This window comes from Vipera berus (assembly GCF_964194415.1).
Source record: "Vipera berus genome assembly, chromosome: 3".
Classification (NCBI taxonomy): domain Eukaryota; kingdom Metazoa; phylum Chordata; class Lepidosauria; order Squamata; family Viperidae; genus Vipera; species Vipera berus.
In genome coordinates, this window is record NC_138204.1 from 21953879 (window position 1) to 21973804 (window position 19926).

The 19926-nt window shown below is 37.2% G+C and overlaps 1 protein-coding gene and 1 long non-coding RNA gene across 13 annotated transcripts in view; both read right to left on the reverse strand.

Moving 5' to 3' along the window:
- Positions 1-2865: 2865 nt before the first annotated feature.
- LOC308664717 lies at positions 2866-8681 on the reverse strand. Of its 2 annotated transcripts, none has more exons than XR_014025729.1 (7): positions 8114-8681; positions 6468-6599; positions 5694-5808; positions 4919-5036; positions 4022-4094; positions 3600-3662; positions 2866-3274 (listed from the first exon to the last, which is right to left on the reverse strand). It is a non-coding gene; the product is annotated as an uncharacterized lncRNA (long non-coding RNA). The 2 variants fall into 2 exon arrangements; XR_014025730.1 differs by having other exon boundaries at positions 6468-6582; positions 8114-8676.
- Positions 8682-12030: 3349 nt separating this feature from the next.
- The window catches only part of STAU1 (staufen double-stranded RNA binding protein 1), a 42136-nt gene continuing 34240 nt past the window's right edge, over positions 12031-19926 (reverse strand). For 9 of the 11 annotated variants that reach the window (XM_081325033.1, XM_081325032.1, XM_081325030.1 and 6 more), the window contains 8 exons: positions 19640-19870; positions 19078-19215; positions 16195-16341; positions 15788-15860; positions 14529-14845; positions 13349-13471; positions 12872-12957; positions 12031-12282 (listed from right to left, as the gene is read on the reverse strand). In XM_081325033.1, coding sequence (XP_081181159.1) covers positions 12195-12282; positions 12872-12957; positions 13349-13471; positions 14529-14845; positions 15788-15860; positions 16195-16341; positions 19078-19215; positions 19640-19870 — 1203 coding nt within the window. In that variant the 3' untranslated portion in view covers positions 12031-12194. The remainder of the gene's footprint in view (positions 12283-12871; positions 12958-13348; positions 13472-14528; positions 14846-15787; positions 15861-16194; positions 16342-19077; positions 19216-19639; positions 19871-19926) is intronic. The other 2 variants (XM_081325029.1, XM_081325037.1) reach the window with 1 other exon arrangement.

A 19926-nucleotide genomic window follows, 5' to 3' on the forward strand; every position in this document is an offset into this window, starting at 1 on the left:
ACTATGCTTCTTTTATGAACTGTGGACTTCAACTCCCAGAATTCCTGAGCCACTTTCTACCATTACTGCTGATCAATGACCAGATTTGCCATCAAACCTCGCAGATAAAACTCCTGAGGCATGGGCTTATGAGATACAAGTATTCTTCCAGTAATTCAGAAAGATGTGGTTCTTGACTCATTAGCATAGATCACATGCTTTAAAAGCCACTATAAAGTTGACTCCCCCCCCCATGGCTAAAAGGTTGGGGGCCTCTGATGTAAAGTAACTCTTCCAGGGAGATGGAATAGCTTTGAATTATCCATTGAAATCTAAGTTTTTATTCTGCATATTAAAGGACATGTGGTAAATAGGTGTGTTCCTCCCATTCAAGTGAATAAAATGCATGTGAAATAGTGAACTGTTTGATGGAAATGCTCTTTGCATCTGAGCAAAAAGTGGGCAAGCAGCACCCTCTCAGGTCTTAACACAAAATGCAAAACCAGAACAAATAGAGATCTTAGGGATTTGTCTTAATTGTTTAATACATATTGGGCAGAATTAAGCTATGTTTTTATAATTCAGCAGCTTTTTAAGATTAAGCCACAGAAAAGCAACCCCACTGAACTTTCTGATGTAAGAGGTACATGCTCATGTAATCGATTTAAGCATATGCTTGTGAATGCAATTACGATATTTTAACTTTTCCTTACGAAGTATGTACATGCATGAATCAGTTCCCACATCTATACCAACAGTAACATCACAGGCCCAAAGTACTTACTTATGTGTATACACACACACACACACAATTAGAGGTGCTTTTATAGGTGGTCTTCAATAATTTGTTGCTAAGCAAAGCAGTTAAATGAGTCACAATTTTACCTTTTTTTTGCCAAGGTTATCAAGTGCATCATACAATTAAGCAAATTCGGCCAAAAGCAGCTCAAAAATTTTTCAGGTCTTTTCAAAGTCATAAATTACCTCTAAATCCTACCTTTTCTACCAAAAAATAACTTAACTTCAAATCCCATAATTCCCCAGCCAGTGTCCTGGAATTCTGAGACTTGAAATTCACACATTTTAAAATTGCTAAGGATGAGAAACATGTTAGGTGAACTTTAATCATTGATGTAAATTAAATGTTGACAAATTAACCTTGATGGGGTGAAATCTTGTGGAGAGCTAAATTTTCTAGCATACATTTAAATAACACCTACTTATAAGCAAAAATGGGAATTTGGAAAGCAATAAACTGAATATTAGCATTAAACAAGGAAACTTTTCAGCTGTCTAACCTGATGTTAACTCTTTTCCAAAGGCATATGAAGTAGGATGGAAATGTGCAGTAGAAGAAACTTTCTGGGCAAGATGTGTCACATCCTGCTGAACTCCAAAAAGTCTGTCTGAAGAAATAAAAGTCCAGCAGAAATGGTACATTTTCCTCTGAAAGATACGTGGATTTGCAAAACATAAGGGAGCCAATAGCCAACTGAGTATTTGTGACTTGTGTACTAGGAAGATCCCAAATTTGATGTCTTTGTGCTTATGAAAAATTAAAAGTTGTTGGATTGCTGTGCAATAGATTTTTGTGTATTATTAAACTACTCTTAAGTCTTCCCATCAAAGGCAGGGTATAAAATTTAAATTGTATAATGGAAAGCTAATATTAACTATCCTTATACAGCAGTTTTAAAATTAGACAAACTTGAGTTTGCTGCTTCATTAAGGAGGCATTTAACATTGCATTCACTAAGGCTGGAACAAACACTAAGGATGCATTTAACTCAGTCCAATGCTTGGTTCACCCTATAATCCACTGATTGCATTGGCTGCATGTATGTAAAAACATACCAGGTCTTATTTTGCTAGCTACTTTGTGAACATGAATGGCATTAAGTTCCAATTATCCTCATACCCAGAGGGCTGGTTACAACATCTACACTCTCAGCAAGTGTACCTTATTACCCAATGCAGCACATGACTAGTGCAGAGGACAAGCACACGTTCTTCTAGGAACCCAAATAGCCTACCTTTGGGTATCTGCCAGTGTGACAAGCTGGCTCGTCATGAGACAAAAAGCAGGAAACCTCTCTCAAGTCACCTGGGCAAACTGACATCTGTCTGTAAGTTGCCCAATATGAGATGGGTAGCTATATAAATTGGAATAAATGTTCTCTCAACCTTGACCATCAATGATCTACATTAGGACACCAGTCCAGCTTAATATGCAAATACTGTCTTTTCAACATTCCCTCCTGCAGTTCTTGGTTACTAGCTGTGTGCTGTATTAGCTATGTAACCCAAAAGAGAGCACATCGTATGAATATTCAGATGCTGAGTTGGCATTGGGGAAAGCCAAGTTCTAGCCCGCTTTTTCCAGAAGCTCAATGGTTGACTTTGGGCCAATCATTCTGTCTAACATACAACACACAGAACGTTGTGGGAGATAAACCTGAACGAAAGATAAAAATCTAATAAATTTAAGAAATGAGGGATCAGCCTATTTTTACTTGTTCCAGTTACCTGATGTCATAAATCTTTAGGTGTACAACAGCACAAACTGTCCTACCAAGATACACCCTTTGTTAACTATCCCAACGAACTACTACATACCCTGCTCATTCAGGGCCAATTGTGAACCCATGAACTGAGAGACTGTCTCTGTAGAGAAGCAAAATTGCTTTTGTTCTATCATTGAGGATTCATACCATTTAATGTTGCTACAGTGTAAATAATGTATTTATTGAGCATTAGCACTACTGAATTTATTTTCCAGCCAGTTAATTTCACGCCACTTTTTTTTATTGAAAAGTTTTACAGTACATTTTATCTTTAACAATCCCCCCCTCCCCCCACCCCTACCTAACCCTCCCTATCCCTCCCCCCCATTCCCCCTCCCCCACTTCCCAGAGCTAAGTACAAGGTATAAAAACAAAAAACAATCATAAACATCCATATGCTAAAAACAATAAACTATTAATTCTATCGCCCTCTAGCTCATATAAAATGACTACAAGCAATACTAATATTACATATAAAAAGAAAAAGAAAAAAAAAGGAAAAAAAGAAAAGGAAACTTATTCAAATGCTAAATGAAACTTTTTAGTCCCATATTTGTTCTGAATATAATCAATCCACTTTTTCCACTCCATAATATAACGTTCTTGCGAATGATCTTTCAAGTAAGCCGAAATCTTTGCCATTTCCGCCAGGTCAGAAACCTTTAGAGTCCATTCTTCTATAGTCGGCAGTTCCTCCTTTTTCCAATATTGACCTATTAAGAGTCTTGCTGCTGTAATTAAATTCAACATCAACTTAATGTCTACAACAGTAGCATCTGTAATTATGCCCAGCAAAAACAATTGCGGACAGAACTTTATCCTTTGCTTAAAGATCTTCTGCATATTCCACCAAATTTTTATCCAAAAAGCCTTAACCTTTTTGCAGGTCCACCATATATGAAAATACGTTGCATCTTCACCACCACATCTCCAACATTTAGGTTGATAATTTGGATACATACTTGCAAGCTTTTTAGGATCTAAATGCCATCTATAAAACATTTTATAAAAGTTCTCTCTTAGGTTTTGGGCTTGCGTGAATTTTACGTTCCTCACCTAGATCTTTTCCCAAGTATCCATTTCACGCCACTCTTGTAAACATCACATGACAGTTGGAATCTGTTAAAGAAGAAGAAATGTTCAATATGGGTTTAAGGCAACAGAATTGAATAAAAGCCCTAAATCCTTCCCACTAACAACTTAGTACTCAATTCTCATATGCATGGCTCATTCAGTTTGTTGAATTATTCACAGCAGCTTTGTTTACAGATCAAGATAAACTAAAAACAGTACAAAAGATAGTTTAGCAAAACATCTCAGCCCAGGTTATGTGCAGCACTAGAGTTATTATGGATCACTAAGAGAAAAAGCACCATTATCTATATTCTTCCCTCCAAGATGAGATACGGGAGCCCATCATACATACAGTAGATACATTAAAAACATAAATGTACATTTGTATGCTAAGTAAAACAAACCTTTCTGGAGTAGCAATCACAGCAAAATGTGATGCAGCTTCATCACCAGCACTTCAAGCTAAGCACAACTCTCCTGAAAAATAAGCCACATGAATTAAGATTTAGATCTGCTTCAAATATAAAATGTGAATCAGGCTGATTGATCAGCATAGTCGATACGAATGTGGTACAGTCATCATGTTCCACTGAGCTACATGTTTTGCAGTCCCTGTCTTAAGAGTACTTGAATTTCAAGCACACTTGATAGGAGACAATCACATAGAATAGCTTGTTATATTTTGATTCTTTCCATTACACAGTCTGATTAAGTTCTGTGGCATTTTAAAAAACTACACAACTCTGGCAACTGCAGTCAAGCTCCTAGATCAAAGTAGGAGAATTCACTTTATAAGTGAGGTTATTTTATATGCAATAGTGCACCAGTTTAGTACAATATGAGCCCCAGGGTCATTAATTTCTTACTCTTTTTCTTATGAGTAAATTGAAAGCTTTGCTTTCAATGAATGCCTTATGGTTCTTGCCAGGTGCAAGCTTACACAAATTCTAAGCAGTTTAAATCAAAAATGGAAAACTTCCTTACAGTCCATACTGACTGGCATCTGGAATACATCACATTGCCAAAACTATGGACAGTTCAAACAAGCCACAACCAAACTGGCTTGTATCCTTCTCCATTTACTGCTACAGTTAACAGCAGAGAACATTAAGGAAAAAATGTTGAGTAATTTTCTTAGAACTGCCTTTTCAGTTGTCTGGACAACCACGGGCCAGAACAGTTAGATCAGCATTGCCCAGGAGGAAAATATAACATTTCAGAATCCTTCTGAATATTCAGTTTAGCAAACTGGATACTGGGATTACTTTTAATAAGTACATTTAATAACATAAAAAAATTACCTTTATATTTCCTGGATGCACTTGAAACAGCCAGCTCTTTTTCTTAGGTTTACATGACTCCTTTTTTCATAGCTCTAGTACAAAAATTCTGCTATTTCTTCATTGATTCATTTGAATCCTAAAATGACACAAGACCTAGCAATTACATTACAGGCTAGTCTGCCTGGAGAAGAATAAGTAAGCACCCCAGCTGATGTATCAGACAAGAACTGGCTAATACAGTAAGATCAACAGTATCGCTCTGATGGGGAAAAAAGCTTCAGTCATCATACACATCAGCTATAAAGACACCCCAGAGAAGGGAGGATTTTCAGGGTATTTGCAACCATAACTCTCCTTGTTTCGAAGTTTTCCCGCTACTTCCTAATCTAGCCTTCACCAAGAAATTACATGTAAGCAACAATTTACAGGTAGCCTAAATATTTCAATGTTTATCCATAAAGTTGTGTTATCCCATGAGCTTCTGGGAGAGGCAGAATTTGCTCCAGGACGTTCTATGGTACATTCTGCAACCAAGTCATTATATAGACAAATGCAAAGCATTGAATTCTAAAGAACTCCAATATGTTATTATTTCCTCTAGGACCAAGTCAACCCAACCATTCTGGTTTTAAAGTGTTCTAGAACTAAACTGTCTGGACAAGCACGAGTCAGAACAGTCAGATCAGCATTGCCCAGGAGGAAAATGTAACATTTCAGAATCCTTCTGAATATTCAATTTAGCAAACTGGATAGTGGGGTTACTTTTAATAAGTACATTTAATAACATAAATACCTTTATATTATTTCCTGGATACACTTGAAACAGCCAGCTCCATTTTTCTTAGGTTTACATGACTCCTTTTTTCATAGATCTAGCACAAAAATTCTGCTATTTCTTCATTTGAATCCTAAAATGACACAAGACCTAGCAATTACATTACAGGCTAGTCTGCCTGGAGAAGAATAAGCAAGCACCCCAGCTGATGTATCAGACAAGAACTGGCTAATACAGTAAGATCAACAGTATCGCTCTGATGGGGAAAAAAGCTTCAGTCATCATACACATCAGCTCTAAAGACACCCCAGAGAAGGGAGGATTTTCAGGGTATTTGCAACCATAACTCTCCTTGTTTCGAAGTTTTTCCGCTACTTCCTAATCTAGCCTTCACCAAGAAATTACATGTAAGCAACAATTTACAGGTAGCCTAAATATTTCAATGTTTATCCATAAAGTTGTGTTATCCCATGAGCTTCTGGGAGAGGCAGAATTTGCTCCAGGACGTTCTATGGTACATTCTGCAACCAAGTCATTATATAGACAAATGCAAAGCATTGAATTCTAAAGAACTCCAATATGTTATTATTTCCTCTAGGACCAAGTCAACCCAACCATTCTGGTTTTAAAGTGTTCTAGAACTAAACTGTCTGGACAAGCACGAGTCAGAACAGTCAGATCAGCATTGCCCAGGAGGAAAATGTAACATTTCAGAATCCTTCTGAATATTCAATTTAGCAAACTGGATAGTGGGGTTACTTTTAATAAGTACATTTAATAACATAAAAATACCTTTATATTATTTCCTGGATACACTTGGAACAGCCAGCTCCATTTTTCTTAGGTTTACATGACTCCTTTTTTCATAGATCTAGCACAAAAATTCTGCTATTTCTTCATTTGAATCCTAAAATGACACAAGACCTAGCAATTACATTACAGGCTAGTCTGCCTGGAGAAGAATAAGCAAGCACCCCAGCTGATGTATCAGACAAGAACTGGCTAATACAGTAAGATCAACAGTATCGCTCTGATGGGGAAAAAAGCTTCAGTCATCATACACATCAGCTCTAAAGACACCCCAGAGAAGGGAGGATTTTCAGGGTATTTGCAACCATAACTCTTGTTTTCCCGCTACTTTCTAAACTAGCCTTCACCAAGAAATTACATGTAAGCAACAATTTACAGGTAGCCTAATTTTTTTAAAAAATGGTTGTTCACCAATGCATTATATTTTCCAGCTACATGACTGCTTTTGAAAAGAATTCCTTTGGAAATTTCAGCAACTCAAAATGTAAAAATTAAAATATCTATAAAGTTGGTGTTTTTTTTAAAAAAAACTCCTTACAACAATGAATAAGCTTTTAACTAATATGCAAGGTGGTTGAACAATTGGTTAACACCAGGGGATTTAAAACAGGAGATAACAAAACAGGAACAGCATTCTGTATTCTCCTTAATAGGAAAATGCATAAGCACAATACTTGCTTTGTGGTGCTGCTGAAAAGCATGCCCAGCTTGGGAGGACATGCCTCAGTGTCATCCATCCACTGAACGAATGCCTTAGAGCATCATTTCTCAACCATGGCAAATTGAAGATGTGTGGATATCAATTCCCAGAATTGAAAAGATGACTGGGGATTTCTGGGTGTTGAAGTTCACATATCTTCAAGTTGCCAAGGTTGAATAACAGTGGCTTAGTCTCACTCTTTACACCATCTCCTTCAACCTAGGAATTTTAAAAAGGAGCAACCTCTACCATGCTTACAAGTTTGCAACAGCCAACAGAACCCGAGAGCCAATATGGGTTTTATTATACTGCTGTAATTTCCAATCAAAACTCACAATGGGTAGGATTTCAAAAAGCTGCAACAGCAAATCCTATGAAGAAAATTTCTGGCTCTAATTTCTTCTTTTGTAATAAAGAAGACAAAGGATGCACAGCAATCTTTAAAATATTCACAGGAAACACTGAAATATTTAAAGTCATTGCTATTGAGGTGGGTAGCTTCGTTTATTTAAAGAAATAAAATTTCAACAGAAGAATGAAGTTTTGCCAATTCAAGTCTATCCCTTAGGAGTTTGAGGTAGTTCGAGCACATTTAACAGGGAAGACTGAAAATGTCAGCACAACTATTGATATTCCAAGTTAAGTATATGCACGTGTGAGCGCCTTGCTGTTATATTGGGTTAAGACATCAGGCTAGAAATCAGAAAACCACAAGTTCTGGTTCCACCTCAAGCACAAAGCCCTAGGAAACAATGGCAAACCACTTCTAAAATCTTACCAAGAAAACTGCAAGGACTGGTATAGTATAGGCAGCCCCAGTAGTCAAGAACTAGTCTGTGGACCAAAACTATCTTTCGTTCCTTCACTGTTTTAAGGCAGTAATACCTCTCTATACCCAACTAAAAATAATAGGCAGCCAGAAACTCACGTGTCCCTTTAAAAAAAAATATTCGCCCTGGAACCGAGAGTGCTTGAGGCGATTCCGCATCTTTCAGCTTGGGACAGCTTTGCAAGACCTTCCTCCGTATGTTCTTCACTGAATTCTTCTCTTGCGCCTGAAACAAGAAAGAGATCAAAGATAGGATTACTCGAACGTCCCCGACAAAAGCAAGGCGTATGAAATTCCCAGCCAGTCCCCCAATTTTACTCCTCACGGTACAATTGGTGCGTCAGACAAGTTCTGGCTAACAGCAAAAAGTTCAACACTTTCGCTCTGATGGGGAAAAAAGTCTTAAAAAGTCATCACGAGCACCAAGCTAAACCTTCAAACGCTAAGATGGCATCTTGGGAGAAGAGTACCGTGAAAGAACAATGCGGCGGCGGGAGGGGGGCGGGGGAAACGGGGTACTCCTAAATACATTTTGCCTAACCTTAAGGGAAAGCAGACCAGGCTAATTTTAGGGCGTCAAAAAGAAAAAGGGGAGACGAGAAATCGGTGAGGCAAGCTAAGATCTCGCGAACAACGAAGCACGTGGCAGATGGCGGCGGATCGCCGAGCTCCACCGCTCGCTCCTTACCTTTCAGGAGGACTCCCCAAAAAGAACGCCTGGGTTTGCGTCGCGGCCTTATATACGCTAGAGCAGCTTGGTGCGCATGTCTGTCCAAGGCATTTTGGGAAATGTAGTTTTCGAACTTGCTGGTGTACGCTAATACTTCCGTGCTTTCTTTGAGAGGTATCTGGCGTTACGGGAGGAGATAAATTACATTTGAGGATTGAGCACTTTAGTTTTTTTCAAATTTGGTTTGTAGACGCTGAACACAATACTATGTGGTTTAATGAAGCTGAAATACAGCACTGGTGTGAAACGTAGAATGGCAACGGGCAATGAGCCTTTATTCCGATAGCAAACCCGCAAAGACGGCTATATAAACATAAAACATGGCAAATATGTACGGATTTGCTCTGCGTATGCTCTGAGTGGAAGCTCAGCCGCGTTCGCTTATTCAAGAATATTTCTCAAAGTTCAATAGAACCTTTAATAAGGAGCACAGACTTTATGGGATATCGCATTGATATTGTTTTTGCACATTGTTGTTGTTGTTGTTAGCTGCGAAGTCGTGTCTGACCCATCGCGACCCCATTGGCAACGTTCGTGGAGAGAGGTTTTTCCGTGTACCGGACGGGGCGTGGTTTTGTGTGCTGCCTGCATCCTGCAGATGGGGCTTTGCTTATTTGTGCGACCCGGTTGCTGGCATACCGCTGCCCGGTACTGGTCCACGGACCGGGGTTTGGGGACCCCTGTTATAGCCCACCCTAAGTAATAGTAGCAAAACCTTCGCTTTGTAGATCCTGCAAGGAATTGTACAAGGTGTTTAATAATTTAAAAATGGTTGTTCCTTAGGGTTATTGTGCTAGCAATTCTCCTGTGACTGAAAGTAATGAAGCTCTTAATCATGAACTGAAAGCCAGAAGAATCAGTGATGCTGGGTCTTTCCTACCATGTTTTTGTTTCATTGATTTCAGAATGCTTTATAATTGTGAGAGCAGATAATAATGCTATGCTTCCATATATGCAGATTCCAACCAATATAGATTGTGCTATCCTGCCAATATGGGCATTTTCCAGATGTGTTGGATTACAGTGACCCTTAACTGGTGACATGAAAATGTAGCTGAAGTTCTCATATGTAGCAAAGATGCAAAGCAGCTTGAATTTTTTTCATTTTAATTCCATTTATATCCCGCCCTTCTCCAAAGACTCAGGGCGGCTTACAAGCTTAGCAGTAGCCTTCATTCTATGTATATGCCTGCTTATTAGGGCTTTCGCCCCCCCCCCCCAAGCGGCATTATTACAAAGTCATCTTATTGCCACCAATAATCTGGGTCCTCATTTTACCTACCTCGGAAGGATGAAAGGCTGAGTCAACCTTGAGCCTGGTGGGATGCGAAACCTGCACTAATTGCAGGCAGCTGGTGTTACTTAAGGAGGCATTAGCCCACTGCTCCACCAAGGCTACAGATACATTAATCCACTTTGGTAGAGCCAAAGTCTACCCTCATGAATTTGAGCCCAACCTTTTTCACAGGATTGTTTTTGTGGATACATGAACAGCGGAAGGAAAGGAAGGAAGGAAGGAAGGAAGGAAGGAAGGAAGGAAGGAAGGAAGGAAGGAAGGAAGGCAGGCTTAGCATTGATGCATATCAACTAATTCAACCACTACATCCATTTTCCTGGAAAGGGTTTGAGAAAAGCAAAGTAATTACAAATGTGGTATCTGGTCTTTCAACTATGTCTATGAAAAAAAGGATGGCATTGAACAAGGATACACCAACTTATACTACTTAACTTGGATTGCTCCCATTGGTTTCTACCTGAACTGTTTAATACTCCAAGGGGAATGTGCTGTTGTTAGCATGATTTATGGCAGAGCTTCTCTCTTATTACTCTTGTACAAAACAGATCCAACAGATTTTTATTTAGACTTCTTTATAGCAACTCTACTTAGGTTCAACAGATTACATTGTTATTGCAGTTAGTCATAGTTTCCAGCTGAGCCAGTTGTTCCAAATTGACTTCATTTGGAAGGGGCAGGTGATCTGAACAGGAAGGATTTGTCTAGAGATTAAGGGTGTCAAACTGCTGGCCCGTGGGCTGGATGTGTCATGCTGAAACCGTGCCCACTCCATTGCCGGCAATGGAAAAAGTAGTGATACGTCACAAGAAGTCACGTGACATTGCGAATTTGACACCCCTGGTCTAGATAAGTCTATGGGATTTTTTTTCCCTTCAGGGAACATTGCACAGTTCCAGTTTCATTGGGCAGACTGGAGTCATCTTATCATATTTAATTTTTGTCCTGGCTTCAGCCATTGTTTGGCATGCTGCTTCTTGCCCAGCCCCAAAGTTGTGTACCCCTAATCTTAAGTGTTAATTAATGGGCTTCCATTCAGTTCATATTTTGGAAGGAGATTCCAGTTTACCTCTGTAAGAATTATTTTTAAGAAAGTACATATGTATTGTGTGTGTGTGTTTAAGATGAAGTATATATAACTGAGTAAATTGTTTAATGTCTTCACAACCAGTTATGAATTTATGACTCTTATATTTTCATTCATTATATTATTCAAAATCTGCTGCGGTTCTATGAAATTGCCATTTAACAAAAAAACCCTTTTTTAGTATTTACCATTTATTGGACAAACACTACGTTTTACTTACATTCCATGGGGAGAAAAAATTCCAGCGTAAACAATGAACTGAAGCAGTACTTAACTTGCAATGCTATCGTGCTTTACCTGGACCATATGCAAAAACTTTATTGCCCACGTTGCCTGTGGGCAATAAACACAACATCAAAAGCAACACAGTTTATATATAAACATAGGTAATTTTTTTCAGCCCTACATGGAGATGTAATTAAACAGTATAAAGCACTCAGGAAAATCAATCTGCAGCTTTATATGCACTACATTGAGATCATATCCTGTACTGTACTGAGTTGGTGTGCCTTTATATACAGACACACACACACATTTTTTAAAAAACAAAGATTAGCGACCATTTAAGCTTCTGTTGCATTCAGGTTTCCCTCCCTCTTCCCTACCCATCAAAAATATTCTAGAAATCAAAGTGATCAAATAAAGTTTAAAATTCAACTGTCTGAGATTTAGGTGAGATTCACCTTACTGACTTTCTGATAATCAAATGGTAGGCACACCTTTTCCAGTGAAATTATTTTTACAATTTCATTAAGAACAAAAAATTGAACACATACATGGATATGATCTTCCCAAGTTAGTTCATAGGTAAGTGTGTCAGACAATCAAGTTTCTAAACTGTGCTATATTGCTAGGTACAATCAAGAAACTTTTAAATGAAAAATTTATAGTGTCATTCAAAACAATGCAATGAAACTAAAAATTTTATCACTGTTTGAAAAGCAACGGTTATGATTTAGATGCTACAGTGGGTTGTAACAACTGTAGCACTCTAAAACAGTTAGGTTACATTATTAGGAAGCATTTGATTTTCTCTGGTGCTTTCAGGTTTGGGTCCAGTCAAGCCTGTTTAGGCAGTGGTGTCCAGTGTTTGTCCCAAAGTGTTTGAGCTAGCCGGTTTGAGGAGAGGGTCACTTTCCATTTCTTGCTTCACGCATCTGAGGGGGGAAAAACAGTACCTCTTTTAGAAGAGAGCTATATTTTGAATTATGGAAGATTCAGTTCTTCAAACTCATGGTAAGAACCACCTTTTTTCTCAGACAGCAAATTACTGCCATATGTTTGTCCATTTGCTTTAAGTGCACTACCAACAATGCAATTAAGTAACATCCGGTAAGCAAAACCTACTCCAGTGAAGCAATATAATCTACTTCATCCAAAGGGGGACATGAGCTAAAGGACATGAGCAAAACCTTCAGAGAAAAATGAACTACAGAATATTTTGCTGTAATCCAAAGTAAGATGATCACAGCAGTGGCATTGTTTTAATTGATGAGTTGTACACCATGTACATAGCCACCTGTTTTCCAATTAGTTCAGGGCAGCTTCCAATCAAAGTTAAAACATATAAAATTATATTAAAACTATAAACAGATATACATTTCTCACATCCAATCTCCACTATTTGTGACTTTCCACATACCGTAAATACACTAAGGCAAATATTTATACAAAACTCTCCTAAAATAGTAAAAAAAAAATAAACAGCCCAGATTTTGCAGGATTATGGAACATATTTTCACTCACACAGACATTGGTCCATTTCCTGTCCTTGGCATCTCTGTACTTTGTTGGTCCAACTCAGACAGCAATTTTAAGATGTTTAATGCAGCCTGGAATAGGGAAAGTAGCCCATTAAAATCAGATATCTAAGATGAGCAACCCATTACCATATTTGATTAGAATTCTATTAGACAATAATACTAGATTGGCTGGAAATGCAACTAAAAATCGAATTAGCACATCCTTAAGTTTTCCAGATGAAAGATGGGAAAATACATTCTTGCGGACAAATCTATTCTAGTTTAAACTGTCCAATAATAACCTTTCTCCAGAGACACCTTTATTTATTTATTTAATTTAATTTGTATACTGCCCTTCTCCCGAAGGACTTAGAAGCAGGATAAATAAATGCAAGTGTCAACTGTTCTTTTCTTATATAGTATGAAAAACGGAGGTACTGTAGAAGAAGTCTCCTTCTAATAATACTTATGATACTCTTACCATATCATGGCAAGATTCAACATCTTTTCCAATTCCATGACTGATCAGGGGTGGCTGAGAGGAACAATTTATCAGAGACACAAATTCATTCTTGTTGTTTTTGGGGAAATCTTTGTACTCCACCTAAAAAGGAACAATAATTACTTTCAACTGAGTGTCCCTTATCTATTTCCTATGATGAGTGTCCCAACTCTTGACCGGCAGAAATTCAACAATTCAGGCACATTTAAGTATTATCATACTGAAAAATAACCGCAGTTATCTTCTAAGCAAAAACTCATATCCAAATACAGTGGGGAAAAATGGGTGGTGGTGGGACATTTAACTATCCTAGTAAGACATTGTAGGAAGAGATCTGTGTTAGTCTATGGTAGCAAAATAATCAGTATTCACAGAAACAAGAAGCAATGCACACAATTTTAAAAATTAAGAAATCTGGTGAGTTCTCATGCAAAAACCAGTCATACTGAGCTACTTCAATAGGTTTGATCCATGTAAAAAGTGTATTTTAAAAAGCCTTTTTCTTTTTTAAAAACCATTAATAGGACAATATGGAAGTTGTATGAGTTTTATAGCACCCATGATGCTAGATTGCCAGCCACTCTTACAGTTGGGAATCTCAAATAACTGGTAGTGATGTTATTAAGCATCCAGTCCACAAGCTGTTATGATGTGGGTAAAAATATTTTAATCTTTCTACTAAAGGTTTGTATCATTAGGGACATCCTAAGAATGAAATCTTCCCTTGTAAGGTTCTCAAGACTAGCAAGAGTTAATTGAGTAATTAGATTCATGTCAGACTAATTGAGGATATAAATAGAAAATTTCAAGCATCTCTAGAAAAATTCAAGCATCTCTCAACCAACAAATCTCCTTGGAAAGATTTGATGTCGCTGCTACAATAATAATATTAATACAGATGGAGGCTATTCAATTGCAGAGTTGAAAAATGAGTTGGTAGATAGAGCAAAATAAGCAAAATAAAATATAGCAAGATAAAGTAGCACAGGAATAGCCTCCAGTCATATATGCTATAGGCCGAGATTATCCAGAAAACCTTCACACTTAAAAGAGAGGCTGATCTAAACCTTCTTCCAAAATAGTTTGTTGCAGAGTGAGTTGTTCAACTACCAAGCCCAACCCTACAGAGAGATATTGAAATAATCCATTTTTAGTTTACCTGGATTCCCTGAACACCCGAAAGGTAATCCAACTGTTCAGAGGGTCTCGTGAGAGGCCCATGGGGAACATGGCCCAAGGAACTGTTTTTTATAATGGTTTCAGCAGTAGGAGAAGTACCACCATATAACAGCTCTCTTGCAATCATGGCTGTCACTGTAGCCTTGGCAGGATTGGGGGCTGCTCTACTGAACTCTTTGGTGTGATGTCCTTGATTGACTCCTACAGCCTGTGCAACTTCAGGGACCATGGGAAGAATGCCAGCAGGAAGCTGCTGATGGCTGAGATAAGGCATCCTAAACTCATCCTCTTTATTACCTAATAAAGAGACAGAATACAAGAGTGGAGATTTAACAGGCAAATTTACTTACCTGTAAATTGGCAGATCATTGAATACAAAGTCTGAAAAGATGTTGCAAATCAAATCCATTTTTCCCCAAAATAAGAGTGAATAGTTTGGGGCTAATATCATTTTGAAAGTGATTTTCAATGCTGGTCTTCTCAAAAGACTAGAGGCTTACAAAATTAAGGAAAATGCATTTCAGCATACAATGCAAGTGATCTGCCAATTTCCATTTTTTTATCAGAATGGACAGAATTATTATTTATTTATAATGGATTCTCTATTAATTCAATATATTTCTTCTCAAGAAAACAAAACAATTTGGTTTAAAATGAACCTGAATGCAATGTACTGTATCATATTTTAAGTTATACTTTATGACCCACTTGGGGCAGAGAGCAATTTTATAGCTTGTGCATATGTACTGTAGTTTGAAACTGTGGATCACTAACTGGAAAACAGTCAAAGGTATCTGGGAGACTGTCTATTTCTGATTAATATCTACTTAATTATGTGATTTCTGAATTTATGTCATTGAAACATTTATCTTTCCACTGTTGCCAATAATCTGTGTTTCTGTTTGATATTATCTTTTTATTAATTGTGGCAGAGCAAATTTTATGACAAACTATATAAACACACATACAAGTAATTCTATTGTATATTCATCTAATCAGAAGCATCTACTTAATAGCTAATATACTATCTCTTATTTTTCAAAACAGTAACATTTATATTTAACCTCTTTAGATTCATAATGTTTTCAAATGTATAATATTTATAGAATGTATTTGTATTTTGCTTTGAATAGTTTTATATCAGCAATTTACAAGGTATTTATTTCTTGATTTAAATAATTTAAGTCAACTTACTGAATATAATTATTACAGAAGTAAAAAAATAATAAGGTCACTTACTACTAGATGTTTCTTCAGACCCAGGTTCAAAAAAAGTTACTTTCCTTCCATCACCTGGTTTTTTTACTGGCGTCTAACAGAAAATATATTCAGATTTATTATTGTAATGCAGAAGATGAAACTCTAAGTCAAAATAATGAGCTTCTTGCCTTGTTTTAATATGCCTTTACAACCCAGTTCCACAATCAGCGTGGTCATTTCACACTTGCTTTCCCTTTTCTGTGAATGGCTACGAAAGCTATAATTTCAATGTTCTTTTTCAAAAAATAATTTTCTGGATGTATTTAATTTTTCTTTCTTATTAGTCTGATTTTTTTATGGAAAGCACCCATAGTCAGCTGGAGTTGAGTGTTCATTAAATCCAGGTATTACTTCAAAAATAATAATATCCATCAACCTTATCTTACCTTTTCTTCTGTCTTTAGTGCTGGCTTTGGAGGTTGTGGCTGGGGGACTTTAAATCCTAAGAGCTCTAGCATGTTTTCAGCTGCATTGCGTTTGGCTACTTTCTTGTTAGTTCCCATTCCTTCAGCTGTGTGCACGCCAACTTTCACCTAGATATACAGAAAAAAACAAGGTTTTTTTTAAAAAAATTGTTTTGTTTTTGAACTTTTGAGTTAGTTTTCTAACTTCTGTTTCTTTCTAGGTCTGAAAGAGACTGGCTCCAAGTTCTCCAGTTGGCTTGAGTGCTTAAGACAGAACTAGAACTCGAGTTACCTCATTCCCAGTTCAGCTTCTTAATCACTATGCCAACCTGCTTCTGTATCTTTTTATAAAAAACAGAAGCACAGGTGAGCATTAGCAACCTATTTGTGCAAATATAGTCTGACGGAAGAACCATATCAAATGGAAAGATAAATTAGTCCACTCACTGCCTTCTCACTTATTATATCTGCTGCAGCACAAATAACACAGACAAATCCACAACTTGATCTCCCTTAGAAATTTCTTGCAATGCCACAAGTAAGTCTAGATTCTTAAAATCTCTGGCATATAGTACAGTATCAAGAAAACATAGCTTCAAACTCTTTATCCTGTTTTAGCAATGGATTCTGTGTCCCATATTAATCAAACTATTAGGGCTGAAAGAAAGAAGTTAGTCATTTCCGGTCATTTTGCATTTTCAAGACTCAGCAGAGATTTCAAAGGATTTAGTAACAACTGACTGTGAAAAGAAAACCTCTACTCCCTTACAGAAGCCTTGAAAAATATGAAAATCTATGAAGATTAAAAAACTTTTGGAACAGGAGCAGAGAGGAAGGAAGCAAATACGGGTTGAAGAGGTTGGACTAAACCAGCCTGGTGAACTTGAGGAGTTATAATCATGGCATAACAGCACTAAGTTTGGGAAGACTGGGCTAGCCACTCCAAAAGCCATTGTGGGAGAAGAAATAGAGTGGAAAGTACTTGCTGCTTGTAGAACACGTGATATAATAAGCTCAGATGAAAGGAAAAAGAAAGTATTGTGCACCGCTATTCTGTCTAGACAAATAACTTGATTATTAAACGTCTATGGAAGAAAGGCAGGTTATTCCAAAATTGATCAGTTTTATGTAGAACTGCATGGGCATTGAATATAAAATTTCAATCGGAATAATCCTAGCATCCATAACAATTTACTGATGTAGAGTACTGTATCAGCAGCAGCAGTTACAAAAATAGTGATGTTCACTGGAGCATCTGTAAAAACTATCATGAGCTAGTAATAAAAAATTGGTCCAAACATGTAGTTGAAACTGAGGTTAAAATATTCTGTGATTTCTGAATAAAACTGATAGTCTTGGCTCATAACACACCAGATTTAACTATGGTTGAAAAGAAGAAAGTGTGGATATTTGATGTGACAATGTCAGGGGATAGCAGAATAGAACACATAGAACTGGAGATCTGAAAATAAAAGTTGAAAGATTATGGCATAAAGCAACAGTGATTATTAGCACATTGGGTGCCATAAGCAAAAACTATTGGATGGCATGTTGAAAACTTGTCTGTTAACAGAATTTCCATCTGTCAATTACAGAAAGCCACCCAGCTTGGATCCAGATATATAGTATGCCGATACATTACAACAACCTAGTTCTTGGGAAGACCTTGATGCATATGAAAGCAACTAAAAGAACTGGCAGCTATGATTTTACATTGTTGTATATATAATAAAATAATTTATTAAACTTGAACCTCACTTTTAATTAAGGGTGAAACATGCAGGAAACCATGCAAGGACTGGAGATATAACTTTTTGTGCATATATTAGCATGGTTATCTAGTTCCTTATTAATATATAGATGCCAATCATCCATATTTTCTGACGTTTTCTGAAGTATCAGCTGATTCAGAATTCTGACCAACACATCTTTTCTCTGCTTCTTCTGTTAACTTCACTGGTTACAAGTTGAGGCCTGCTGTATTTGGATCCAAAGTGGGTAAGAAGTTCTTCAGATCCTGCATGAACATCTCTACTTGTCAGCACCATCTTAAGGGAACCATGCCCTTTCTTGTGCTTGCATGGTAGTCACATGGGCATAAGAACATATAAGTCTGTGTGAAATAGGATTTGCATAGAACACTGAAAACAGAAATTGTTGAAGCTCTGGATTCAATTTATTAAAGGTTATGTCACTTAAATAAGCATCCAGAGTTTGCGTTATAGTCTTGTAAATATATTGCTTTGGGGAGTTAGATATGAATAAATTGAATAGCAATACTTATATTTTGGAATTCCCTGCAAAGATAAATTAAAGAAATTCTTTTCCCTGAGAAGAAAGAGAAAATGCAGTTTTTACAAACAATTTAATTTTCATTCTCCCAGACTAGTCATATAGCTGAGGCAGTCAGCCACACAAATTGAGTAATAATAATAAATATTCATTTCTAATGGTTTTATTTTTCAATATTTAATTATAATTTTATTGTAAACTACTTTGAGGGGCCTATCACTAAATATGTTAAGGTTACTTTCTTTTATTTATAAGTGATATTACTCTATTCCAATTATTATCAACACCTTCGTGACAACATAGATGCACCCATGCAAATTTCTTGACAACATTATGGATATATTTTGCTATGGTCTTCTTTCAGGATTCTTTAAGACTTAATTTTACCTACTTGGTGTCCCAAGTAGGAATACTAACCAGGCGTGACCTTCCCTAATTCTGAGCCAAGACAAGGGCAGTGGATGCTACCACAGAAAAATTAACTAATATATTAATATTTAATATCATTTATGAATCCAATAATTTTGTTAGAATTAATTTATGCACAAAAAAAGAGTGCCAAACTGTTCAAACCTGCATAACGAACTCCCGACGCCTTGGCAATCCACGCTCTGTGATGAGCATGTACTCTGGCTCTTTCTCTTTCTTTGCTTGTTGTATTTGAGCCAGTCGGCTAATAGGATTCATACCTTGACCATATTCAGGACTCGTCTGTAATTTGGACAGAAAAAGCTGACATCAGCTAACAACTGTCAAGAACAATTGTAACACAGCGCAGTCACATTACACACTCTTAAGGATCATGTGTGTACTTTTTTATTATTGATTTTATAGACCTGGATAATTTGAAAGCGCCAAGCAAATGTACTTATCACATCGTGTTTGTGACAGACTTCTACATAAGACTAAACATGCAGACCAAACAAGAACAAGAAATGCCTACTTAGCAAGCCTTCATTGAAACAGAAATAGAGAACCTGGCTTACAGAGGGTAGCAAGCACACATAGCAATGTAAGTGTTATAGGAGTGACACAATGACGACAGCAGCAGGGAGTTACACTAATCAATAATGCAAGCTGAGGTCCCTTTGCTTCCCCTCTGAAATTTCCTTAGATATTGGTATTTTCCTCTCACCTTGACTATTGTTTTCGTTTTCTTTTTGATTCGTGGCTTCATTTTCTCAACTGTAGGAAGGGGAGGCAGCTTCTTCAACTCCTCTAGGACTGCAATAGCTGCATTCTTTTTTGAAATCTTCTTGCTCTTGCCTTCGCCTTCACCCATGAACTCGCCCACAGATACCTTTGTTACAAAGCTCTTCATATGCGGGGGACCGCTCTCCCGGGTCACCTGTTTCAGAGGTAAAAACTGAGTGAAAGCGTGATAAACACTTATTAAAAATGGTAAAGTACAATGGTTGTAAC